The sequence below is a fragment of the Cyprinodon variegatus genome, unplaced genomic scaffold (assembly GCF_000732505.1).
Source record: "Cyprinodon variegatus isolate N-32 unplaced genomic scaffold, C_variegatus-1.0 Scaffold1164, whole genome shotgun sequence".
NCBI classification, from domain to species: domain Eukaryota; kingdom Metazoa; phylum Chordata; class Actinopteri; order Cyprinodontiformes; family Cyprinodontidae; genus Cyprinodon; species Cyprinodon variegatus.
In genome coordinates this window covers 57,201-77,544 of record NW_015151617.1, presented here as the reverse complement: position 1 = coordinate 77,544, position 20,344 = coordinate 57,201, and the positions used below count along the sequence as shown (strand labels likewise).

The 20,344-nt window shown below is 36.9% G+C and overlaps 1 protein-coding gene across 2 annotated transcripts; it reads right to left on the bottom strand.

The window, feature by feature from the left end:
• Positions 1 to 979: 979 nt before the first annotated feature.
• LOC107101871 (ATPase family AAA domain-containing protein 2-like) lies at positions 980 to 20,284 on the bottom strand. Of its 2 annotated transcripts, none has more exons than XM_015400949.1 (28): positions 19,992 to 20,284; positions 19,252 to 19,340; positions 18,595 to 18,623; positions 17,927 to 18,017; positions 17,363 to 17,429; positions 15,614 to 15,692; positions 15,413 to 15,538; positions 15,112 to 15,169; positions 14,174 to 14,248; positions 13,844 to 13,946; positions 13,554 to 13,669; positions 13,259 to 13,433; positions 12,882 to 12,970; positions 12,632 to 12,791; positions 11,411 to 11,501; positions 10,300 to 10,614; positions 10,102 to 10,219; positions 9,734 to 9,920; positions 8,264 to 8,449; positions 8,008 to 8,140; positions 7,686 to 7,882; positions 7,366 to 7,525; positions 5,582 to 5,704; positions 5,270 to 5,356; positions 3,914 to 4,306; positions 3,192 to 3,325; positions 1,403 to 1,531; positions 980 to 1,189 (listed from the first exon to the last, which is right to left on the bottom strand). In XM_015400949.1, exons 1-28 carry the CDS (start codon positions 20,142 to 20,144, stop codon positions 1,157 to 1,159), a joined length of 3,696 nt encoding a protein of 1,231 aa, XP_015256435.1. In that variant the 5' UTR covers positions 20,145 to 20,284; the 3' UTR covers positions 980 to 1,156. The 2 variants fall into 2 exon arrangements, with proteins under 2 accessions (XP_015256435.1, XP_015256436.1); XM_015400950.1 differs by having other exon boundaries at positions 15,449 to 15,538.
• Positions 20,285 to 20,344: the final 60 nt, after the last annotated feature.

Sequence of the window (20,344 nt, the reverse complement as noted above, 5' to 3'; positions counted from 1 at the left end):
GTTAATAATTTCTTCTTCAGTTCATCAACAAAATTTTTCAGTGAATCAAATTCCTTCTTCAGCCGCCCTGATTTCTACTGTGTGTACTTTAGTTTTTTCTTGGATGATGCTATGGTATCCAAGGCCACATTTAACTTCCTTTTTAGGATTCTGCAGTGGTGTCCAAAGTACACACATTTGTTACTTAAGTAGAAGTATAGATACTGCAGTTTAAAACAAAAACAACCAGATGCCTCTATATGAATTGAAAGCTCAATTGTTCAACTATTTAGAAGAATTCTTTGAGATTGGGCCAAGGATGAGGGAGGTGTTGGTCTCCGTCTCCATCTTCAGATACACTCTCGCCTATGTCCGACCTTTCAGACATTTCAACATCTTTTTCTGAATCCTACATTGTAGCATGACATAGACGTTCTGAATATGATTTGGGAAGTTGAAAACTGCTTGTTTTTAAGGCGCAACTCTGCAAGGCTACCAAGATGGCTGCAGGTTAATTCAAATTTTTCGGCCTATCGGCAATCCGGTGACTAAATAGGGATCAGTGGTAACTGTTTTCAGTTTGGTCATATAAAAGTTAAAACATTATATAAAATACAAAATGTACTAACAACTGAATTATTAATTATAATAACAAAAACAATGTCCTACAAATTCAAATATCTCATAGGAAGTATTAAAAAATTACAAAATAATTAAAAACAACTAGAAATAAGAACAACACACAAACTTGAATATAACAATTTCACAACTATTTATTCAAATAAATCCTGAATTTCTAACTCCTGCAGACAGAAAGCATGAAAAATTTTGTTTTCAAGAACAAAAAAAAACAAAACACAAATTGAGCAACACAGAAAACCAACACTAAACAATGACATTTTAGTAACCCAAAACACACATTGTTTTTAATTTACCCAGACCTACACTTTTATAAAGTGCACATCATGGTAAACTTTTTAGTTAACCTTGTTGTTATTAGGTTTTTTTTTTATTTTCAAAAATATTGAAGGAATAAATGTTAATATGATCTTATGCAACACTTAAAATACTGAGGTATTTAGATTTTTTTTTCTAATTTTATAAATATATCTTAATAAATAGAATAAACAAAGAAAATACTTTTCATTTAAAGTGACTCAGTTTTTGTTATCACTGCTCAGGAGAAGTTGTCGATCTCTTTCTTCATTTCCTAGAGAAAACAAACAAATAAATTACGTAAAATCAACTCCTTCTCTACATGATGCCTTTTGTTTTTCTTTACATGAAATAAAAATACTTTATAAAGGAAGTATATTGAAGGTTATAGAAGCATGACTGTAATAAAGTAAAATACAGGCTAAAAGAAAACTGTTGTAACATTTAACAATGTCCAAACTCTCTAAAAAGTACGGTGTCGTTGTACCTTAATGAGCTCCGTCTTGTCATAGTTGTTTCTGTGTCTGTAGATGCACTGAGCCAACAGGGCATAAAGCTTCTCCAGAGGCTCCACCTCAGTGCCCTCTGTTTTAGCTACAGCTCTGCTCAGCAGATCCTGGAAAAGAAAAAACAAGAATTACTTTGAACAATAGTTACAACCAAAGTACTTTATTTTATTCATATAGCTTCAATTCACAATATGAAAAGGTTTAAATTCACCCAGTCGTTTTTAAATGTATAATCAAATTAGTACATTTAATAACCAGAGATCAATATGACCTTCAATTATATATCCCTTTATTAACCGATGCTGGTGAAATACAGGCTAACAACATGGTCCCAGAATTAAGTTGAAAAAATGCATAAATTTAACTAAAAATGGATTTGAAGCATTTTCATAGCCTGAATTAAATTGGTTGAATGTGTGCAGATATTCTTATTGATAGTTTCTCAACAGAACCCTCATTATCAATCTGAGAGAAAAAGGTAGAGAATTATGTTTTTATTTAAATTTAAGACTCAGGAAATAGATGTTTATACCAGAGACATCGATAAACCTCCGCGTAATTGTTAAAATAGGCGCACCTGCCGACAGAGCGGCCATCTTGGTTCAGACCAAGCTGCGTCAGGAAGAATACACGTCAATTGGGGCAAACATTACTTAATTAATTCAGACAGTGAATCTGGTGAACTCTCAGCTGAATGAAAATGTTAAAGGGTCAATATGATACCAGCTGATTAATATAAATTTTTTTCTACCATGATGCATACATTCGATTTTATATTGACAGTTAGCAAATTCCAGAGCTTCCTCTCAGGAGGCCCGACTTTTATTCAACCTATGGGTGCAAAAATGAAAGAAGACTACAAAGCAGACCCAGTACAATTACCTTTTATATGTGGGATTTTATGACAGATTATCCATATATATATATAATTTTTATCCAGTTTGACTTTGGTTTCAATAGTTTTGATTCAGAGTAAATATGTATGATCTTTCTGAAAGGTAATCGTAATATTTGTTTTGGACTTTCAAATGGTTGTGAAAGGTAAGAACTTATTGTGATATTGTCTTTGACTTCCATGTGATTAAAATTACATCTGAGGTGCCTCCTATTCATTCTGACAGCATCTGTCTGAACTATGGTCTGACCCAATATGGCCGCCCTAGAAGCAGGTATACCAAGCCGTCAGAAACGTCCAATGGGGCAGCTACATATTAATGTCTATAATTTGAACAATCAGTTGTAAAAATTAGCTCCGACATATTTTTAGTTCAGGAAGAACAAAACCCGGATTTGTTTCTTGTTTTTAAAAGATTAGCTGTTTGAAGTCATTCAGACCTCGTCCAACGATGGGCGGATGAAATAAAAAAAAAAGTCTCTAAATGTGGAAAAAAAAATAAAATCTTTCACTTCAAGACTATGCACAAACTTTATTTACTCTGCACTTCATATTGATGGTTACTATAGTAATGACTATAGTCAGTTGCCCTAAACTGGTTAACAAACTTACCTGCTAAGGGACAATAAAAAAAAAAGACTACATCTAAAAAAAAACAAAAAAACACTAAAACTATTTGACATTTTTGATGAAATGTTAAAAACTTCTTGAAAATATTTACAAAGCTGTAACATCTTGTGGTTACTTCATTACACAAGTGTTAGAACCCTGTCAACAAAATAAAATAATTCTACCATGTTTTAGTAGCTAGCAGTAGTAATCTTAAAAACGGCCCAAATATGGACAAAAACAGCCTAACCTGAGTTACTTACTTTCAGCTTTTTATGATCCACTACCAGCGGGGGGGCTTGCTCTTTCACCATCTCTGCAGATCTATCCTTGTTGAACTGCTGCATTTGCTCGAAGACGGCCTTGTTTGCTCTCATCTCGCTCTTCCTCTGCCTCTCTGGGGAAGAAAGAAAATGATTGTTCTTGTAATTAAATAGATAGATTAATCACTTTTTGGGAGCGCAGACAATGCAGCAAACAAACAACACATGACCTACAGTTTATAACTCTAAAACCAAAGGTAATAAAACATTAACCTCAATCTTTATTTAAGGAGTAAATCTTTTTTGTCAATCAAGCGTCTTTTTTTTTGCATCTAAAAGGTCTATTAGGGGCATCAGTCAAATTAAAGAAAACAAGCTGTGCATGGTTCAGACAGGCACTTGCATTTCAAGCTAAAATAATCAATCAAAGGAAGCTCCTCTTTTAAGTAATTTGCAGAGAACGTCTGTGTGACAGAATATCAGAGAGCATCTGTTCTCAGCTCAGCTTTGTGCCAGTTTGGCTCTCTGCCCAGACGTCTGCCTGACTGTGAAAACTTTGCACTTTAGATCTTGCTCAGCAGCAGCAGCGAAGCAGAAGCACAGGCAGTGATTTCACTACCTGCTTTACACGCTGCAGGGCTTTGAAGCTCAGTCACAGTCGACTGAAGGGCAGTTAGTAGAGCAGCCAGCTTTCACTCCAAATCTATGTTACACAAACACACCCAATTTCTTTAAATAAAACTCGGTCAGCGCCTTCCTCCGGGCCGGGTCGGACTTTGAAGGCTTGTTTTGCTGCCTGTGGTCCGGGCTAATTTTGGGAGTATTGCTGGACGGATTGTATACTTGCTGGAGCCTTTTTTGGAGCGATTTGAATGCATGATGGTTCCGGTTAATAGTAAGGAAGGTGTTCCTGTCTTCATCGCTGCTGTCTGACAAACTAGAAGAGCTTTGGTCAGCAGAAACACTCCCTCCTCTGATTCCATTGGAATCTGAACTGGTTACGCTGGACATTGAGGAGGAGGAGGTGGAAGCTGTCTTCTTCGGCTGCCGTTTCTTAAGCACACCAGTGCTCCACTTGGATTTTCGTGTCGATTTGAAACACTTTTTCTTACGCGCTGCAGAAATAATAAAGAAGAGGGTTGGGATTGAGGGGAGGGAGAGGAAAGGAAGGGTCATTACAACAAGAAGAAAAGAGGTGGAGTAGAACTGAATCCTCATTACTGTTCAATTGATCTTCCTTTCTGTTTGGGACTGTTCCCTTCAGCTGCAGAATCCCTCATTCACTCTTCCTCCTTTGGTCAGCTCGGTTGATGTTCCCTTTTCCTCTCACCTGCTCTGAGACTAATGCTTTTATGTTCAATTAAAGACTCTGCAGCTCTCTGTCCTTGAAGCTTTGCCCTCACATCCTCTTTTCTGCAGTGATTTATTAAACAAACATATCTCTTAAATATGACTATTCAAAAAAAGAAAAGAAAAGAAAACACTAATTTAAAAATTGTATTCCAAAAAGTTTTTTAAAAACAATCCACTGGACTTAGTGTCAAAGTTTGAAGATGTTTTGCTTCCCATCCAGGAAGCTTTTTCAATTAAAAAAATGGTAATTTAACAGTTCTTCTATATAGGTCAAATCAGAAACATGGATTTAGAACTGACCACTAATCAGTCCCCATATTTGGGTTTAATGATGGACTTTGCACAAAGGTAACCAGATTATTAGGCAATTCAGACAATAAACTTTATGTACTTGAAATAAAAACACTCATTAGTATTCATTTTAATTAACTATACTTTATTAATTCTAAATACACCTGAAAGTTATTTATTTTTAATAAATAAGCCATATTAAACAAATGCATATGCACCTTCTAAGATTTATTTAATAGGTTTGTGTCAATGGTATTTAAATATATATAAATATATATATATATATATATATATTTATATAAATCTTAAAATTTGGGTGAAATATATTATTTTTGAGTGTTTAACTTAAACCATTTTGTTCATATAACTTTAAAAGTTTCATTTTAGTCTCAAGTTACATTCATAAAAAATAAAAACATAAATAAAAAGCTCACCCTGAGGTCCAGTGCTGTTCCGGGTGAAGACCTGGTTGTAGAGGCTGTTGGCCAAGTCTAGATTGGCCCTGGGCCTGTAGGATAACGCTGTCACATAAAGAAGTCTTAATTTTTAGTTTGAAGGTTTATAAATAAGCAGAATATTAACACAAATAAATACAAACCCCTAATGCTGCAGGACATTTCTATTCAAAAGGCTTTTAATACAGGCGTTTTATTACTTTAAATCTCACTTAGTTTAATAGAAAACGAAGCTGAGAGTCTGAACACCTGGTTTAATTGGGCCACGCTGAACACTGAGTAAATTTTTACCTCTTTCAATGCGGGACTCTCGGATTTCCTCGCAGATTCTCTGGAAATCCTTGTCCAGTTCTTTTCTGATGATGGTTCGCATTGTGTCCTTCAGGGTGCATGCATGGTGACGAATGTGACGGTCTGACATATGTAAGCATTTACACATTAAACTTAAAATACACATGAGTTGAATTCATGTTCGGTAAAAACAGGAATCAAGCGGATTAGATTCAGTTTTTAACCAATAAAGTTTTTAACCAATTTATTTAAACTAATTTCAATAATTGTCACTGAGTGAATCCACATTTTTAAAATAATGTTTGATTTAATGCTTGTATTCATCTAAAAATATAAATGAAATACTAATACTATTAAATGCAGCAGGAGGAGCAAATAAAATGGAAGGAAGTTCCAGAACCTGAGAGCCACCGTCTGAAAGCTGAATCTGTTCCCAATGTCGTCATCTGTTCGGCCCTTCAGCTATCATGTGACTTTAGAGGAGAGATAGTTGTGGTCTGTACTCTGACTAATAAAACTTTCCAAAAAGGAAGTGGAGGTTTGACCAAAGTGAGCAGGTGGTTCACCAGCTTATCAACAGGACTATGTTTGACTGTTAAGTACAATTAATTTTTCAGGATTAGATTTTCCAGCTATACTGGAATATCTGTACAAATACTGGAAAATATACACATTTTGTTTGACCCAAAGGACAAACACTGCTAGTGTGTACCAAGATGTCCCATCAGCCAAGCAGAAAGTCAGTGGGATTAGTTCTGCAGTCAGTCCTGCAGTCGGGCTGGCCTCCTTTTGCTTCTGTTTAGATACTTAAACTCCTCTATTTTCCCTGCATTCCTTCCTCTCAGTGAGTTTAGGAAGAATAATCAAAATCAAGCCTAAAACTTTCCTTTAGGTCTCTGAAACTGCAAGCTTCAGCGTGGGTTAAGCTTTTAAACCCAATGATAAAGATTTAAATAATCAACACTAAAACAAAACAGATTTATAGGCTTCCAGTAGATATTCATGAAGGTTTATATGGTTTTTATATGGTTTATAAGCTTAGTTCTGCTTAAATTACTATATATATTTTTTATTATTTAGAATTTAATGGATCCTAAATTTCATTTTTGTTTATTAGAGAGCTATATGTGTATATACTTTATCTCTTTTTTCTTTTTTTATCTTTATTATCTTGTGTAGTTGGATGTGTGTATATATATTTATATATATAAAACTGTAACTGGAGTGTGCAACAAAAGTTTTTTCTCTCTGGGATTATTAAAGTATTTCTGATTCTGATTCTGATTAACAGCATCATATAAGCACATCTATTATAGTGATAATGGGGTAGGGATAAATAAGTGTATAGTTCTCCCTGCTGCCTTTCAAACTCATATCTACTGTATACACCTATTTGTTTTCTTTTTTTGTTTTGTTTCGTTTTTTTGTGTGTGTTTAAAGTTATTTTTTGAAATAAAGTTTCATTTTTTCATTAATTAAATCAAAGAATTACTAAGAAATGTCCCTCCTACTTTAACTTGTGATAGCTATCAACTGGTAAAGAATTCCTCCTTTAGAAGAGGTTGATTTATTGTGGGTCTGATTAAACCGTATTCTGACATTAATAAGGCTTCATGTGGTTTATTGATTCAACATAAATCTACATTTTTGTATACTTTTAATTTACTACTCAACCTTTTTCAAATGTATCTTTACCTGCTTAGCAATGTATAAATACTAAAAGTATTTAAATTCAATGAGAAAAATCAGTCCATTGCAGGCAGAGCATCTTGATTTAGTCCCACCTGCTTGGTCTCTCTTTGGGTTGTACTCTAGAGCGTTCTGCCAGATGAGGTCTGCGTCTGACAAGAACTCATTAACGGTGACATATTTATGTTCATCGATGTTGGACAGCAGAGTGGAGAGGTCCATGGGGTTCTGGACCACCATGAGGTAGTCTGGCACCTGAAGAATGAAGGATATTAGTAAAATAGAGAGAGTTTATGGATTTTTGCTGCCCCTAAAGGTACCAAATGCATCTAATGCTCACCTTGTTTCAGCTCCACAGTTTATGCCAACAAGATTTACAGTAAAATGACTAATTGATAAAACAGAATCAGTTTACCTCCTCGATGTCCACAGGTTTGGTGAAGGCCTTGAAGCGGCGGTCCAGCATCAGACGCTCTGTGAGGTTCGTGAGGAAGAGGCGGAGCTCCCTCAGCACATCCTCCTCCTGCTCCTCCAGACGGAGGCGCTCCTGCTCTGACATCTGTCTCTGATAAGGAAGGGGAGCCACAGGAAGGATCTCCACCTTCTGGGTCACTAATAAAAAATAAGCAGGAATATTAGGCTTAATGCTTCAAAACGCGCAATTAAGTTTTCAAAAAGCTGGTAACTTTATACTTGATAGTGGAGCAGAGCACCAGGAATCAAAACATGATAGAAACCTTTATTCCTGGATGGTGGAGGCTCTGCTGCCTGATTCAGAATGAGATCCCGAAAGAACTCTGTTCTCTCCTGCTGCGTGGGAACAGTCATGGTATAAATCTCCCCATACTCCTCCCGAAACAGAGACTGTATCTGATGAGAAAAAAAAAGAATTTTTAGAGTCAACATGTGTGTTTTTGATTTCGCTTTCTGCTTTCAAACAATAGACGACATTCTATAACAGTGAATAGAGAGAAAAGTTGAAGGAAGCATCACCTCTGGGTCCAGCTGCTGGTGGGGGAGGCTGCAGGTGGCGAGGAGAAGGATAGGAGAGAATGGGGAGATGCTGCCTAGCAAGCTGAGGAAAGAGGCCCTGAGTGCCGATCCTGCCGTGTCCCACCACTGCTGGATGTGAGGGATGTAGAGGATGCTGGGAGACGTCCGCTTGGCCTCGTAGAACACCTGAACAGTGGAGAAATTTCCTCTGAAACCTCGTTTCAGTCTTTATCTAAATGCAATGGTGTAACTATCGGTAAGCAGAGACTGCAGTTGCTTAGGGGCCCCGTCACTGATACCTGGTTGGCCCCCTACGCAATTCTGGACTAGGACGTCTCTTTGCAGATGTAATGGTGCGAAAAATTCCTCTTAAACCCACCTGATATAGCTGACCGCAGCGGACCGTATTTATACCCCAACACATTCCAGATTTCAACATAATGGCTTTTAAACATGACACCAATAGCAAAGCAGACAATCATACTTTTAATTACTATGTTAATAACTGTGTATAGTTCATTAGACGGTTGGTACAAAATACACTCATATAATGTGTTTCAAACCGCAATAAAGATCTTAAAAGAACGATGTATTTGAGTATTTTATTTTTTACAATACGACTTGGAATTATGGGTAACCCAGAGCGTAGATTAAAACCATTACCGTTACGTACAATGTGTTAGCAACGATGGATACCAAAATGAGGTACTTAAGAGGATTCCAGAAAAGGAAAAACAAAGAGCTGCTGGAAGAACGCAGAAAACTTCCCAAAATAAACATGTCCTTTCAAAGAACCACAGAGGGAGAGGAGGACGTTGCTGCTACAGTGAGTGAAGATTGCGAGATGAATGGAGAGAGCGTGGGTGAGGAGGGGAGCTGAGAAACTCAAGGTAGCCCATTAAGACTCATTTTACAGCGGAATACACTAAAGTATATCCATGTCTAGTGAAGGTGAAGAATGATGAATGATGAAGAGCCACATTTAGGATCATTTCTACGGCAGCAGCGGGGGTGTTTTACTTCATATGGGGCCCACCCAGATAATGTTGCTTACAACCCTCTTGTAGTGTCTTTAAACCATTGTCTAAACTGTTCTGTTATTTATTTTAATGTATCCTGCAGTTTCTTTATGATGTGTTGTTTGGTCAATAAAAAAGTAAACTTATACAGTATACCAAAGCTAAGAAGACCCCAGGTCAAAGAAAGCATCTTAATTTTTGTCTATTTAATTCATTTAGTTGCAAACTTTAAAATGAACTTGATATTAAATTCTTTCACCATTTTGTTTATATATAATTTAGCTATTCTACAAATGTTAGATTAAATAAACTCTAATTAGATCAGGCAGATGACAATCTATTGTTTTCTTTTAAGATATATTAAGCTTTAAATTGAGAATAACCGCTTTATAATTTGAGTAAAATGAAACTTTGTGAAGTTATCTAAGCATCCATGCAGTGTAAAAATAACCTGTGCACAGGCTTCCTCAGGCGAGGTGCTGCTGAGCCCAAACAACACAGCAGCATCCAGGCTGTGGACAGTGAAACGCTCCAGAGCATGCAGGATCGCAGGGGCCAGGTGGGAGGTCTGACCAGAGTCTGGGCGGCCCACCAGGAGCATTCGGGGGCGGTGGGCCATTGGGTGTTGTACTGCACTCCTGCAGGGGGCAGCAGAGCAGAGCAGTGAAAGGTGAGTTCATGCAGGTCCTGACATTTTTTTTTATGTTAGATGGAATTAGGTGATATTATCCTAAAGCTTTAGATTTCTCTTTGTCTCTCTTTAACCAACATGTTGGTTTCTTTGTTTTACTTTAATCAGATTTTTTTTTTCAGCTTCACCTGGCAAAGTGCAGGAAGGTTTTCCTCTGGGAGGTGGAAGGAGCAGAGATGCTGCAGGTTGAGGAGCCTCCATCTGCTCCATTCATTAGTCCATCGTCGAGGACACCAGAGGTCAGATCTAACATTACATAACATTTCCAAATAAGACTCTACTCAGTAATACAACAGAAGTGCATTTAACCTTCAGCTCTCTCTCACCCGGATCCCATTTCCTCTTCATCCCCTGCTCAGCATGTGGAAACAACTTCTGCACAACCTCCAGGATTTGGCACAGAGCAGCTCCCAGCAGGGGCCGAACCACCCTGGACAGCGGTTTGGTAGGACAGGCGTTGGAACGCTGAGAGGCCGGTTTCATCTTCCTCATGGCTGCTACAAAGTCACAGCTGCTGACGGAGATGGACGAGACGTCCAGCAAGAGCTTCTGGGAGGTTCCGTAGATCTGTGGGTAGCGACGGCGCAGCGCGCACAGAGCTGCCTCTGTGCACACCGCCCTAATGTCAGCACCACAGTAACCTGTAAGAGTTTAGGTTATACAAGATCGGACATGAAAAAGGATAATTGATTTTTCATCCTAAACACCAGGGCTGAGTGATATGCTCTTAATTTCTGATCATGATATTGGGTGATATTATCGTGATAATGATAAAAGTGACGATAAAAAAACCTTATTGCTTTGCATTCTTTCTCAGTTACCTCTAAGGCCATAGCCCCACAGTAACAAATACACATTTAAATTCACTTTCTCTAGTTACATATTTATGTATGATTTTTAACACTTAATGTTTCATAGTAATCAAATCAATTTAAGTTCCTCAAAATGTACACTGCAAAAATGATCTAGAATTAAGTTAAAAATTCTATAATTTAGTGTATTTACCCTTAATTTAAGTGGGTAAATACAATGATTTGCCAATGAAATTAGTATCTTTACTCTTAAAATAAGATAATTATATAATATGAACTTGAAATAAGACAATGCAATTGTTTTTTCTCCTTTCTAATGTAAATTGTCTTGTTCCATTGGCAAAGTGTCTCACTTTCGTCCTCAATTGGAAAAAAAAATGCACTTACTTAAGTAAAAATTACTTAATTAGATTTCCATTTTTTGCAGTGTATTAATGACTCAAAAAAATGAAAGAAAAGAAAGAAAAAAATAAAATAAAATAAAATAAAATTCTGACAATACATCCCGTTTCTAGGTTTTTACTTAATTTAATGTTTAAAGTTTGATAAATCAAACTTCTTCTCATGACTAGCAACTTAACAATAAACCATAAACAATACAATAAATGTCTTTCCTTCCACCTACCAACACATTTTTCTGCAAGTTCATCCAGAAAGTCTTCAGAAGGAGGAGGTTTCCACTGCCGGGTGTGGATCTTAAGGATCTCTTTACGTGACTGAAACAAAATGCAAAAAAAAAAAAAACATTTATAAAATCAACATTTCAAACATGCAACACCTCCAACAATTTAATCCTCTAATCAGAAATACAAGTCACTATAAATATCATTCAAAATAAACTATTTTTAAAGTTTTACCAGCAAAAACTTTAAGGTCTTAAAGACTTTAAAGGAATAGTACACCCAAAACATGATTAGCCTTCATTTTCTACTCACCCCCATGCTGAACAACACTCTGGAGTACTTTTTTGATATCTCAAATGCATCTGGAGATCTGGGAGGCTTCTTGCTGTCTGCTGACATTCAAATAATGGAGGTCTATGGTGACCGAGACAGAAAGGTCCATAAAAGTCCACAAAAAACGTGTCAATATTCCTCCACACTGCTCGTCCAATGTATTCCAAGTGTCCTGAGTGGGTAGCATCCAGAATTTACTCGAAACAAAGTCATTTAGAATGTTTTTAGAGCATAAACAGTAGTGTATAGGATTTCCTGAAAGCGTGCTCCCGACGCTACGGAAGCCGGCAGACCAAACCAGCGCATTCAGCTCGGCAAAGAACTCATGCTCTTCCTCAACACTGAAGTCCTCAGACATTTTTCTTTCGTTGTTTCTTTCTTTGCACAGGTAAACAGCACATTTCTTCTTCTACGCTTGCATTATTGGCAGAGCAGACGCTGAATGCGCACTTTCATCTGGCTTGGTCTGCTGGCTTCCGTAGCGTCGTGAGCGCGCATGTGCGCGCTTTCAGGAAATCCTATACACTACTGTTTATGCTCTAAAAACATTCTAAATGACTTCGTTTCGAGTAAATTCTGGATGCTACCCACTTAGGACACTTGGAATACATTGGACGAGCAGTATGGAGGAATATTGACACGTTTTTTGTGGACTTTTATGGACCTTTCTGTCTCGGTCACCATAGACCTCCATTATTTGAATGTCAGCAGACAGCAAGAAGCCTCCCAGATCTCCAGATGCATTTGAGATATCAAAAAAGTACTCCAGAGTGTTGTTCAGCATGGGGGTGAGTAGAAAATGAAGGCTAATCATCTTTTGGGTGTACTATTCCTTTAACTCCTTATATTATCAACTAAGTTGTAAAATGCAGATCAGCTGTTAGTGCTACCTCTCTGTCAGGAAGGCCGAACAGAAACTCCCGATCGAAGCGTCCCGGACGCCGTAGAGCCGGGTCGATGGAGTCCAGCCTGTTTGTCGCTCCGATAACCACCACTTCCCCTCGACTATCCAACCCGTCCATCAGAGCCAGCAGAGTTGAAACGATAGAGCTGCAGAGGTTTCAAAATGAGGATGTGATCATCGTGAACCATCGATTGTGAGCAAAGGTAAAAATCTGTCCATTTAGAGGCTGTAAAGACCTGTGGATCTGATCTTGTTTGCTGGATCGAACAGGAGCCAAACCATCGATCTCATCAAAGAAGATGATGGAGGGACGTCTGTCATACGCCTGAAGAAACACAAAACATGATAGTCCAGACTTTAAGAAGCATCAACTTTCGTTATAATGATTCTCTTTTCCACTTTATAGCATTTCAGGTGCCAACACATTAAAGAAGAACCACATTTAGAAAACATACAAGACTAAAACCATATTAGGTCTTAGTCTTGTCTCAGTACTCATTGGTCTCTGGTGGTGTGGTCTTGACTACTTCACTATCATCATTCAACCCATCAAACCTGATATTTGTTGAACCTATTTTTTTTAGCAGTGATGTCATAATCTGCTCAAAGTTACCTGCTCAAACAGCAGCCGTAGCTGCCGCTCCGACTCGCCCACCCACTTGCTGAGGCAGTCGGCTCCCTTCCTCATGAAGAATGACACCTTTCTGTTACCGTGGCTACATTCATTGGCCAACGCCCTGGCAACCAGCGTCTTCCCGGTCCCAGGGGGACCATAGAACAGACAACCCCTGAACACAGTTAAAGCAAGTTTGATATTTAAACGTTAATATATTAAAGCTTAATGGAACGTAGCGTTAGAGGATGTAAATAAATTCTGCAGAGCTTTGCATCGTCTGTGTCTTTGTCACCTGGGAGGCTGAATCTTGAAATTGTCAAAGACTTCTGGGTAGAGAAGAGGGAAGACCACCATCTCCTTTAGAGCGGAGATGTGACCTGCCAGTCCACCAATGCTGTCAAAGCCCACCTGAGGAGACAGCAAGATAAACAAGGACAGAGAGAAAACATTCAAGCAGAGATATTTGTGGGAATGGGCTGAGAAGTTAGAGAATCTGATGTTATATATAAATTATAGAGATGGAAAGGGTAGCAAAGGGGAAGACAGAGGCCCTTAACCGGAAGATTTGATGGTTTAACTTACAAACTGATCGATAGCCATGGGATCGATGTCAGCCAGACCTGCTCCTGCAGACTTGTCTCTGCGAGTCCTGAAAAGCTCCTCTTTACGCAGACCTTGAGCTCGGCTGCAAAACAAATCATGGAAAATGCTTCTAACATTATCTTGGATACAAACACATTTTAAAAATAGTCATAGGGAAAAAATAAGACCACCATTGATATTTTTTATTTTTTTATTTGAAAATTTTCCCTTTAAATGTTTTTTAATTGATTTTATCAACACTGGACTTATTGGTACCGGGTCCAAAATTTGGTTCCAGCACTCAGTTAGAGATTCCTTGTCTCCGCTGACCTGCTAGAGTCCTTTTCATCTTCGCTGTCTGAGTCATCATCATCAGAGTCATTAGACCAAACACTCTGAGTCACTCTAAAGGGAAAAAAAGAAGCAAACAAAAGATGAGTTTTTAAGATTCCGATGAAGGATAATTCCTGTCAGAAGCTAATATAAACATAATTTCTTATTTTTGTGTACAGGTTTTTCATATCTAAGTGTTTCAGAACCTGAAAAATTATTTAAATATTAGTCACATACATAAGAAAACACAAAATGTCGTTTTCAGATAAAGGGTTTTTATTATTATGGGGGGAAAAAAACACTAAATCTAAATCTGTGATACAAATAAACGTGTCTCTTTGTGTTTATTCATCCTCTAGGATCTGCCTGGTATTTTTGGCATGAAGCCCAGCATTATCATTAACCAAGAAGAATTAAAAGGAGCCCTGCACTCCCTGCAGAAGCGCAAGGTTTAAGCAGGTCTATGGTTTCATTCCCAGACCTAAAAAATGTTTTGTCCAGCACTGGTATGTTCATCCTCATAAAATCTGTTGGTGAGAGAGAACTGTGGTAGACCCACTCAGGGTCACTTTGTGGGCTCCAGCACGAAGGAGCAGTTAGCTGTCCTGTCACTGCTTTGTGTTCAGCTCTCCTACAGTAACCACTTGTCTCGTGGAATCTCCTCCATGCTTCTCAGACTGTGCAACAAACCTTCTGTGTCTGCTTCTCTTCTGTGCGGCAATGCCACGCATCGACCTGCTGTTCTAGTTGAGTTGAACTCAGTTTAAGTATTGTGAATCAGAAGAATAGCAGAACCTAGTCTGATGAAAAACTACTATAAATCAGTGAAAGAAAGGCCTCTTCCAGTCAGTCAATCATGTTTTCTCCAATTATTTCCCCTTTATTGCGACTCTGTGGACAGACAGGAGACAGAAAGCTGTGGTGGTTGGTCTCACCTGAAGGCTCGCCCGCGGATCGGGTTCGTTCCTGTAAGGGGGGTTCTGTTCAGAAACTCTAAACAGTGTAAAACAGAAAAACAAATATAAATCAGGATATTTGTATCATAATTGACAAATTATTTTCTTTCTACTCATCTAAATGGTCAGAGTGCTTCAACATGTTCTCTAAACCAGATCCACTTTTTCATGTCTCCTTCTGTTTTGATTTTTTAAAATAAATTGTGATTACTGACTCCATATCCCTCTTTCATGTTTATAGTGTTATGAGTGCAGACGTAGCCTCATATATCAAACTGACTGCTGCTGGATCCCTCATTCATGGATGAATCCTGACCCGGTCTAGCGTCGAAGTTCTGGTTCATGCTGCAGTTACTGTCCTCATCTGCAGTTGTTCCAAGCCCGCTATCTACATCAGCGGTATCACCTGCAAATACCAGAGAAGAAGAGAATTAGCAAACATCCAAACTGTTTCCTCCTGCTGCTTCATGATTGCACAAACCATCGTCCTCATCGGAGCCACTAAGTTCCCTCTGCAGTGGTCCTGATGTTTTATTCCTCTGGGCTTTGGAGTAATTCGTCTATAAATAAAAAAAACTGGGTCAACAAATTAATGTATGTATTGTATTTTTGATAAATGATATCAGAAAATTATGATTCTAAGCAACATTTTACAGTTTGGTCATCAGACCCTGTTTTTCTCTCTATTAATTGGGGATTTTTAAATTGCACAGCTTTACTTTTGTCATTTCTAAGAGGCTATGAAAATAGCTTTTAAAAAAAAATTTAATTCTTATTAGTATTAAGAATTAATTTACAGAAACTGCCAGAGAAAACAAAGGTCTGCTGACATGATGCTCTTACACTTATTCCGACGCACTAAATGGATGTTTGTTTATTGAAAACCTTTAATAAAACCATAATTAGATAGAAATGAAATGATTTTCTCATTTCAGTTAGATTTGTTTCATGGGTCATCAATCTTTTTTTCAACCTCTTGCATGAAATGTTTCTGTTTTAATAGGTGAAATAAGCAGCTGTTTCATGGTTAGATATTTTATTCTATAGTGGAACTCCTCCATTTTATATGATTGTTCACACAGGACCTTTGACCTCAGCAATGACTCATTTAAAGCTCCCCTCTGCAGTTTTTTCAGGTTATACCAAACAGAACCAATAACCCAAATGAACTCCTGCAACTTCAGAAAATTCACAAGAAAACTGTCATCACATCCAAACAGATCTAAACCTGATCATCTCCTTAACTTCATGTGACATAAATAAGAACGCTCTGATACTCCTCAAGCTTTCAGCCCCCTCCAATATGTTGGCAGCTGATAGAGCCGTCACCCCTTCCTCACAAGCCGTGAGCAGACGGAGAAGTCTGCGTGCAGCTGGGTGCACCTCCCTCACAGTGAGCTGATAAGACAGAGGGTGCCCACCCCTGCAGACTGTGAGAACACTTTGAACTGGGGCTTTAAACCTCCTGCAGAATGTAAACACATGTGAGCAGCATGCTGTCAAAACAACAAAACAGGAACTGTGCAGAAAACTGAGCTATGTTTAGAGGCAGCTTCTTCTCAAACATAAAGGAAATGTTGCTGATTATTGATGCCATTTACTGTATCAGCTCACACCTTACTGTAATGGCTCCCTTATTTTGAATTAGGTTTTTATCTTTTTTAATACTTTTTCATATTATTAGTTATATACTGCTAAGATGGAGTAACTTCACCACTATGCTGAATCTTCTTATCATAAAGAAAACCCAAACTGAGAAAACTAATGTGGTATTAGTATGACTACAAATAAACAAATTATACTTAAATATACTTTTTTTAATAAAAGTTTTACTCAAACAAGGTTTTTTGTAGCCAAAGAAAGTTTTTTGAAAAAAAAAATGTTTGCTTAGCCAAATAAAAATCCCCAAGTTTTTGCAAAATCGAAATATTTTCAAATTAGTATGCTTAGTTTTATTTAATTGAGTATTTTTAATTAAGTCAAGTCAGAGGTCATCCAGCTCCTCATTATAAACAGGGAAAATTAACTAGCAGTGAGAAAAGAAGACTGAAAGGAGGTTCATCTTTCTGAGAGTATAATAACAATAACCTGTTTGTTGGCACTAATAAGACTACTGTACCTATTATATTTTTTGCCCTATTTGTTTCAAAAATCCATTAAAATAAAAATCATTCTTCAATTGGAGTAAAGCATATAGATATCCATGTCAATGTTTTTAGTCCACACTCACTCCATCTTTGTTGTTACTAATCAGTGGGTTTTTCCTCAGGTTGTTTGTCCCATTCAGGCTTCCATGGCTGCAGAGAAATTATATTCAAGATGAATGTCAGTCATTAAAATCTAACCTGTTTGATCAAAATGTTCTTTTCTTCTTGTATGCACAACAAACACAAAAACAGCATAATTTTTAAATGTATCATGTAAGATGTGTCTATGAACAAGGGATAAAATTTTATATAAATTACATGATTTAACCTGTTATCAACACTTTAAAAAAAAATTCATGATTAAGATTTTTCTGACCTGACTAGTGCATTTCTTTTAACAGATATACTGAAAATTTTTAACATTTTATCTCCAGAAAATGCAAAAAACAGATTATACATAATAAACAAGAATATGATCTCAGGTGTTGTTGTTTTTTTTATAGTTGCATGATCTTATTTAGCCTGCAGAAATGACAAAAAAAATTGTAAATTCTATTTAAAAGCAATTAGAAATCAAATTCAAACAGAAAACCTTCTAATTGCTGCTGTCTGTTTTATTTCCTGTTTATACCAGTGAGTCTTCTTACTTGTTGTTCCCATTAAACACATTAGAGGCCTGGTATCTGCTGGTCTGTGTGGTCGGCCGGGTGCTTCTTCTCACCCCACTCCTCCTGCTCCCTGAAACGCATTTTACACAAAAACATATTTCATACAAAACCATAAGAAAACTGTTAAAGCTTTGAGAAAAAAAATATGAAATTTTTTTTATTAATATATTGGATCAAACAAATGTGCTGGGACCCAAGACAGAGTGTAAATATCTAAGTTATGGAAATCATCTCGATATAAAACATAAATTTTCAATTAATTGCTAAAAGCACATTTGATCATTGTGATCAAAACCTGATAAAAATAATGTTACTGATTATCTGTGTATTATTGTGTCACACAAGCATTTTAATGGGTTTAATAACAAAGAACCAAGAAAAATGGCAGTCAAATATAAGAGACACTGGGGAACAGAATGAAAAAAGGTACAACGGGGAAACTCGTCATTTATATAGTTATTAGTTGAATACTAAATGGTTAGCTCATCAAAGCTAAATAAAAAAACTGAAAGCACTAATGGGTGATGGTTAACAGCTTACAGCTCAAACTATGTTATTTTAATTTCTTAAACATAGATATTGCCTTATATTTAAGGAGGTTTCAGAAGTCTATGGTAATGTAATGTTTTAAATGTTGCTGTCCTTACCTGAAGGGTCCTGAAGTCTTTGAGATCTCCTGTCAAAACAGAACAAAAACCAGTAGAATGAAGAATAAAATAAAAACTGATCTAGTCTAGTTTACACTGACAGCACTACAACTGGAAACAAGTTAGGCTGCTCAATAGTTCTTCATAAATTATTCTCTTGATAGTTCAACATATCAACACATCTTTTATGAAGATGATATATTAGTGTAAGTGGAGATTGTTTTCAAAGAATTAATATTTAAGAGTTATTGTTTAACTTCACTCTGAGTATTCTCTATAAGCCACATACAAATGTAAAATGTTATAACTTAACATAATTTCATGATCATGATACTGAATCATTTCCATTTGGAACTTTTCATTTCCTTTAATGTATGGTTTGGTCACTGATCATCAAAAAAAAACTAAAACTAAACTAGATGATTCATCTCCAAATGTTATTGAAGAAATTATAAATTTCAGGCTTAAAAACATAAATTCAAGTATTTGATGTTATTTATTTTAAATGTTAGTCCTATAAATGGCATATATGTGCTAGGACTCACAGCAGTTGAGACACACAGCAAAGAGAAGAAAAAGGTTGTGGATCCTAACTTATGAAAGTTCTTCACAATCAGACCTGAATGAGTTCATGAAGCAAGAGTGTAGAATTGGTACCTGATGATCTTCTTCCTTGACTTTGAATCTTCATGCTTATATGGACCTGAACCGGTGTGATCGCGCTCTTCTTTCTTAGGTGGAACTTTCTGAGGAACATTTCATTAATCAGTTCTCTGTCATAATAGGAGGTCGATGTAATACTCACACTGTCAGTCATAATTTCCACAAGCACAGCATCCATTTCTTCATTAATGGTGTAGCCATAATTCTTGGTAAATCTGGCATATGTTTCAGCTACACATATATAAAATAATAAATGCAATCAAAATATCAATGATGTTTGCAAAATATGTCTTGAATGCAATATTTTGGTCTGTTACATTTCAGCAAACAGGCATGTAGATTCTACATGCCATTAATATATTTGACCAGTTTGAGTGACTTTTAAAAGGTATCGTTACATCAAATATATTTTTCATTATATTAACATTTATTGAGACTGCAAGTAGAAAAAAAACAAATGAAGAAACAGCTAACAGAACAGTATTTATACTTTATCAGCAGACTTGTTTATGTGACATGTTCCTGTAAAATGCACTGATAGAAATAATGAAAGCTATTTTTTTACTTATATTAAATAACACTTGCCTAACAAAAAGCAGTAATGATGATCACTTCCATTAATTATTTGCAATTCTTGCATAAGGAATGTTGCAAACTAAAAAGAAAAGTTAAATGATTCAGTTTAAAATTGTGTTTGGAGGCTTTTAGTGCTTCAAACACAAATATAGACTCACCTTGGAAAGCTTTATCTCCTTGGATCGGCTCACCGGTATCCCTCTGCGGGTCTCTGCCTGAGTTCCCTTCAGGATCTTAGAGCCTTTGCCGGTCTTCTGCTTCGGTTTTGTCGGGTTGCGGCTCTGAGCCCTATTCCATCCGCCTGTCACCATGGTAACACTCCCAAGCGGCGAGTCCGTTAGCTTAACAGCTGAGGCACAAGAACTAAATAAAAGGTAAATATCAGCATCTTCACCTGTTGAGGAATGTTTCGCAGAGATGATGTAAGAGTCGCCGACTAACTGTGTGAGTGAAGCTGAGAGTCAAACACACCCAGACAGAAAAAAACAGACAGAAACAGCCTGGTAAAGTC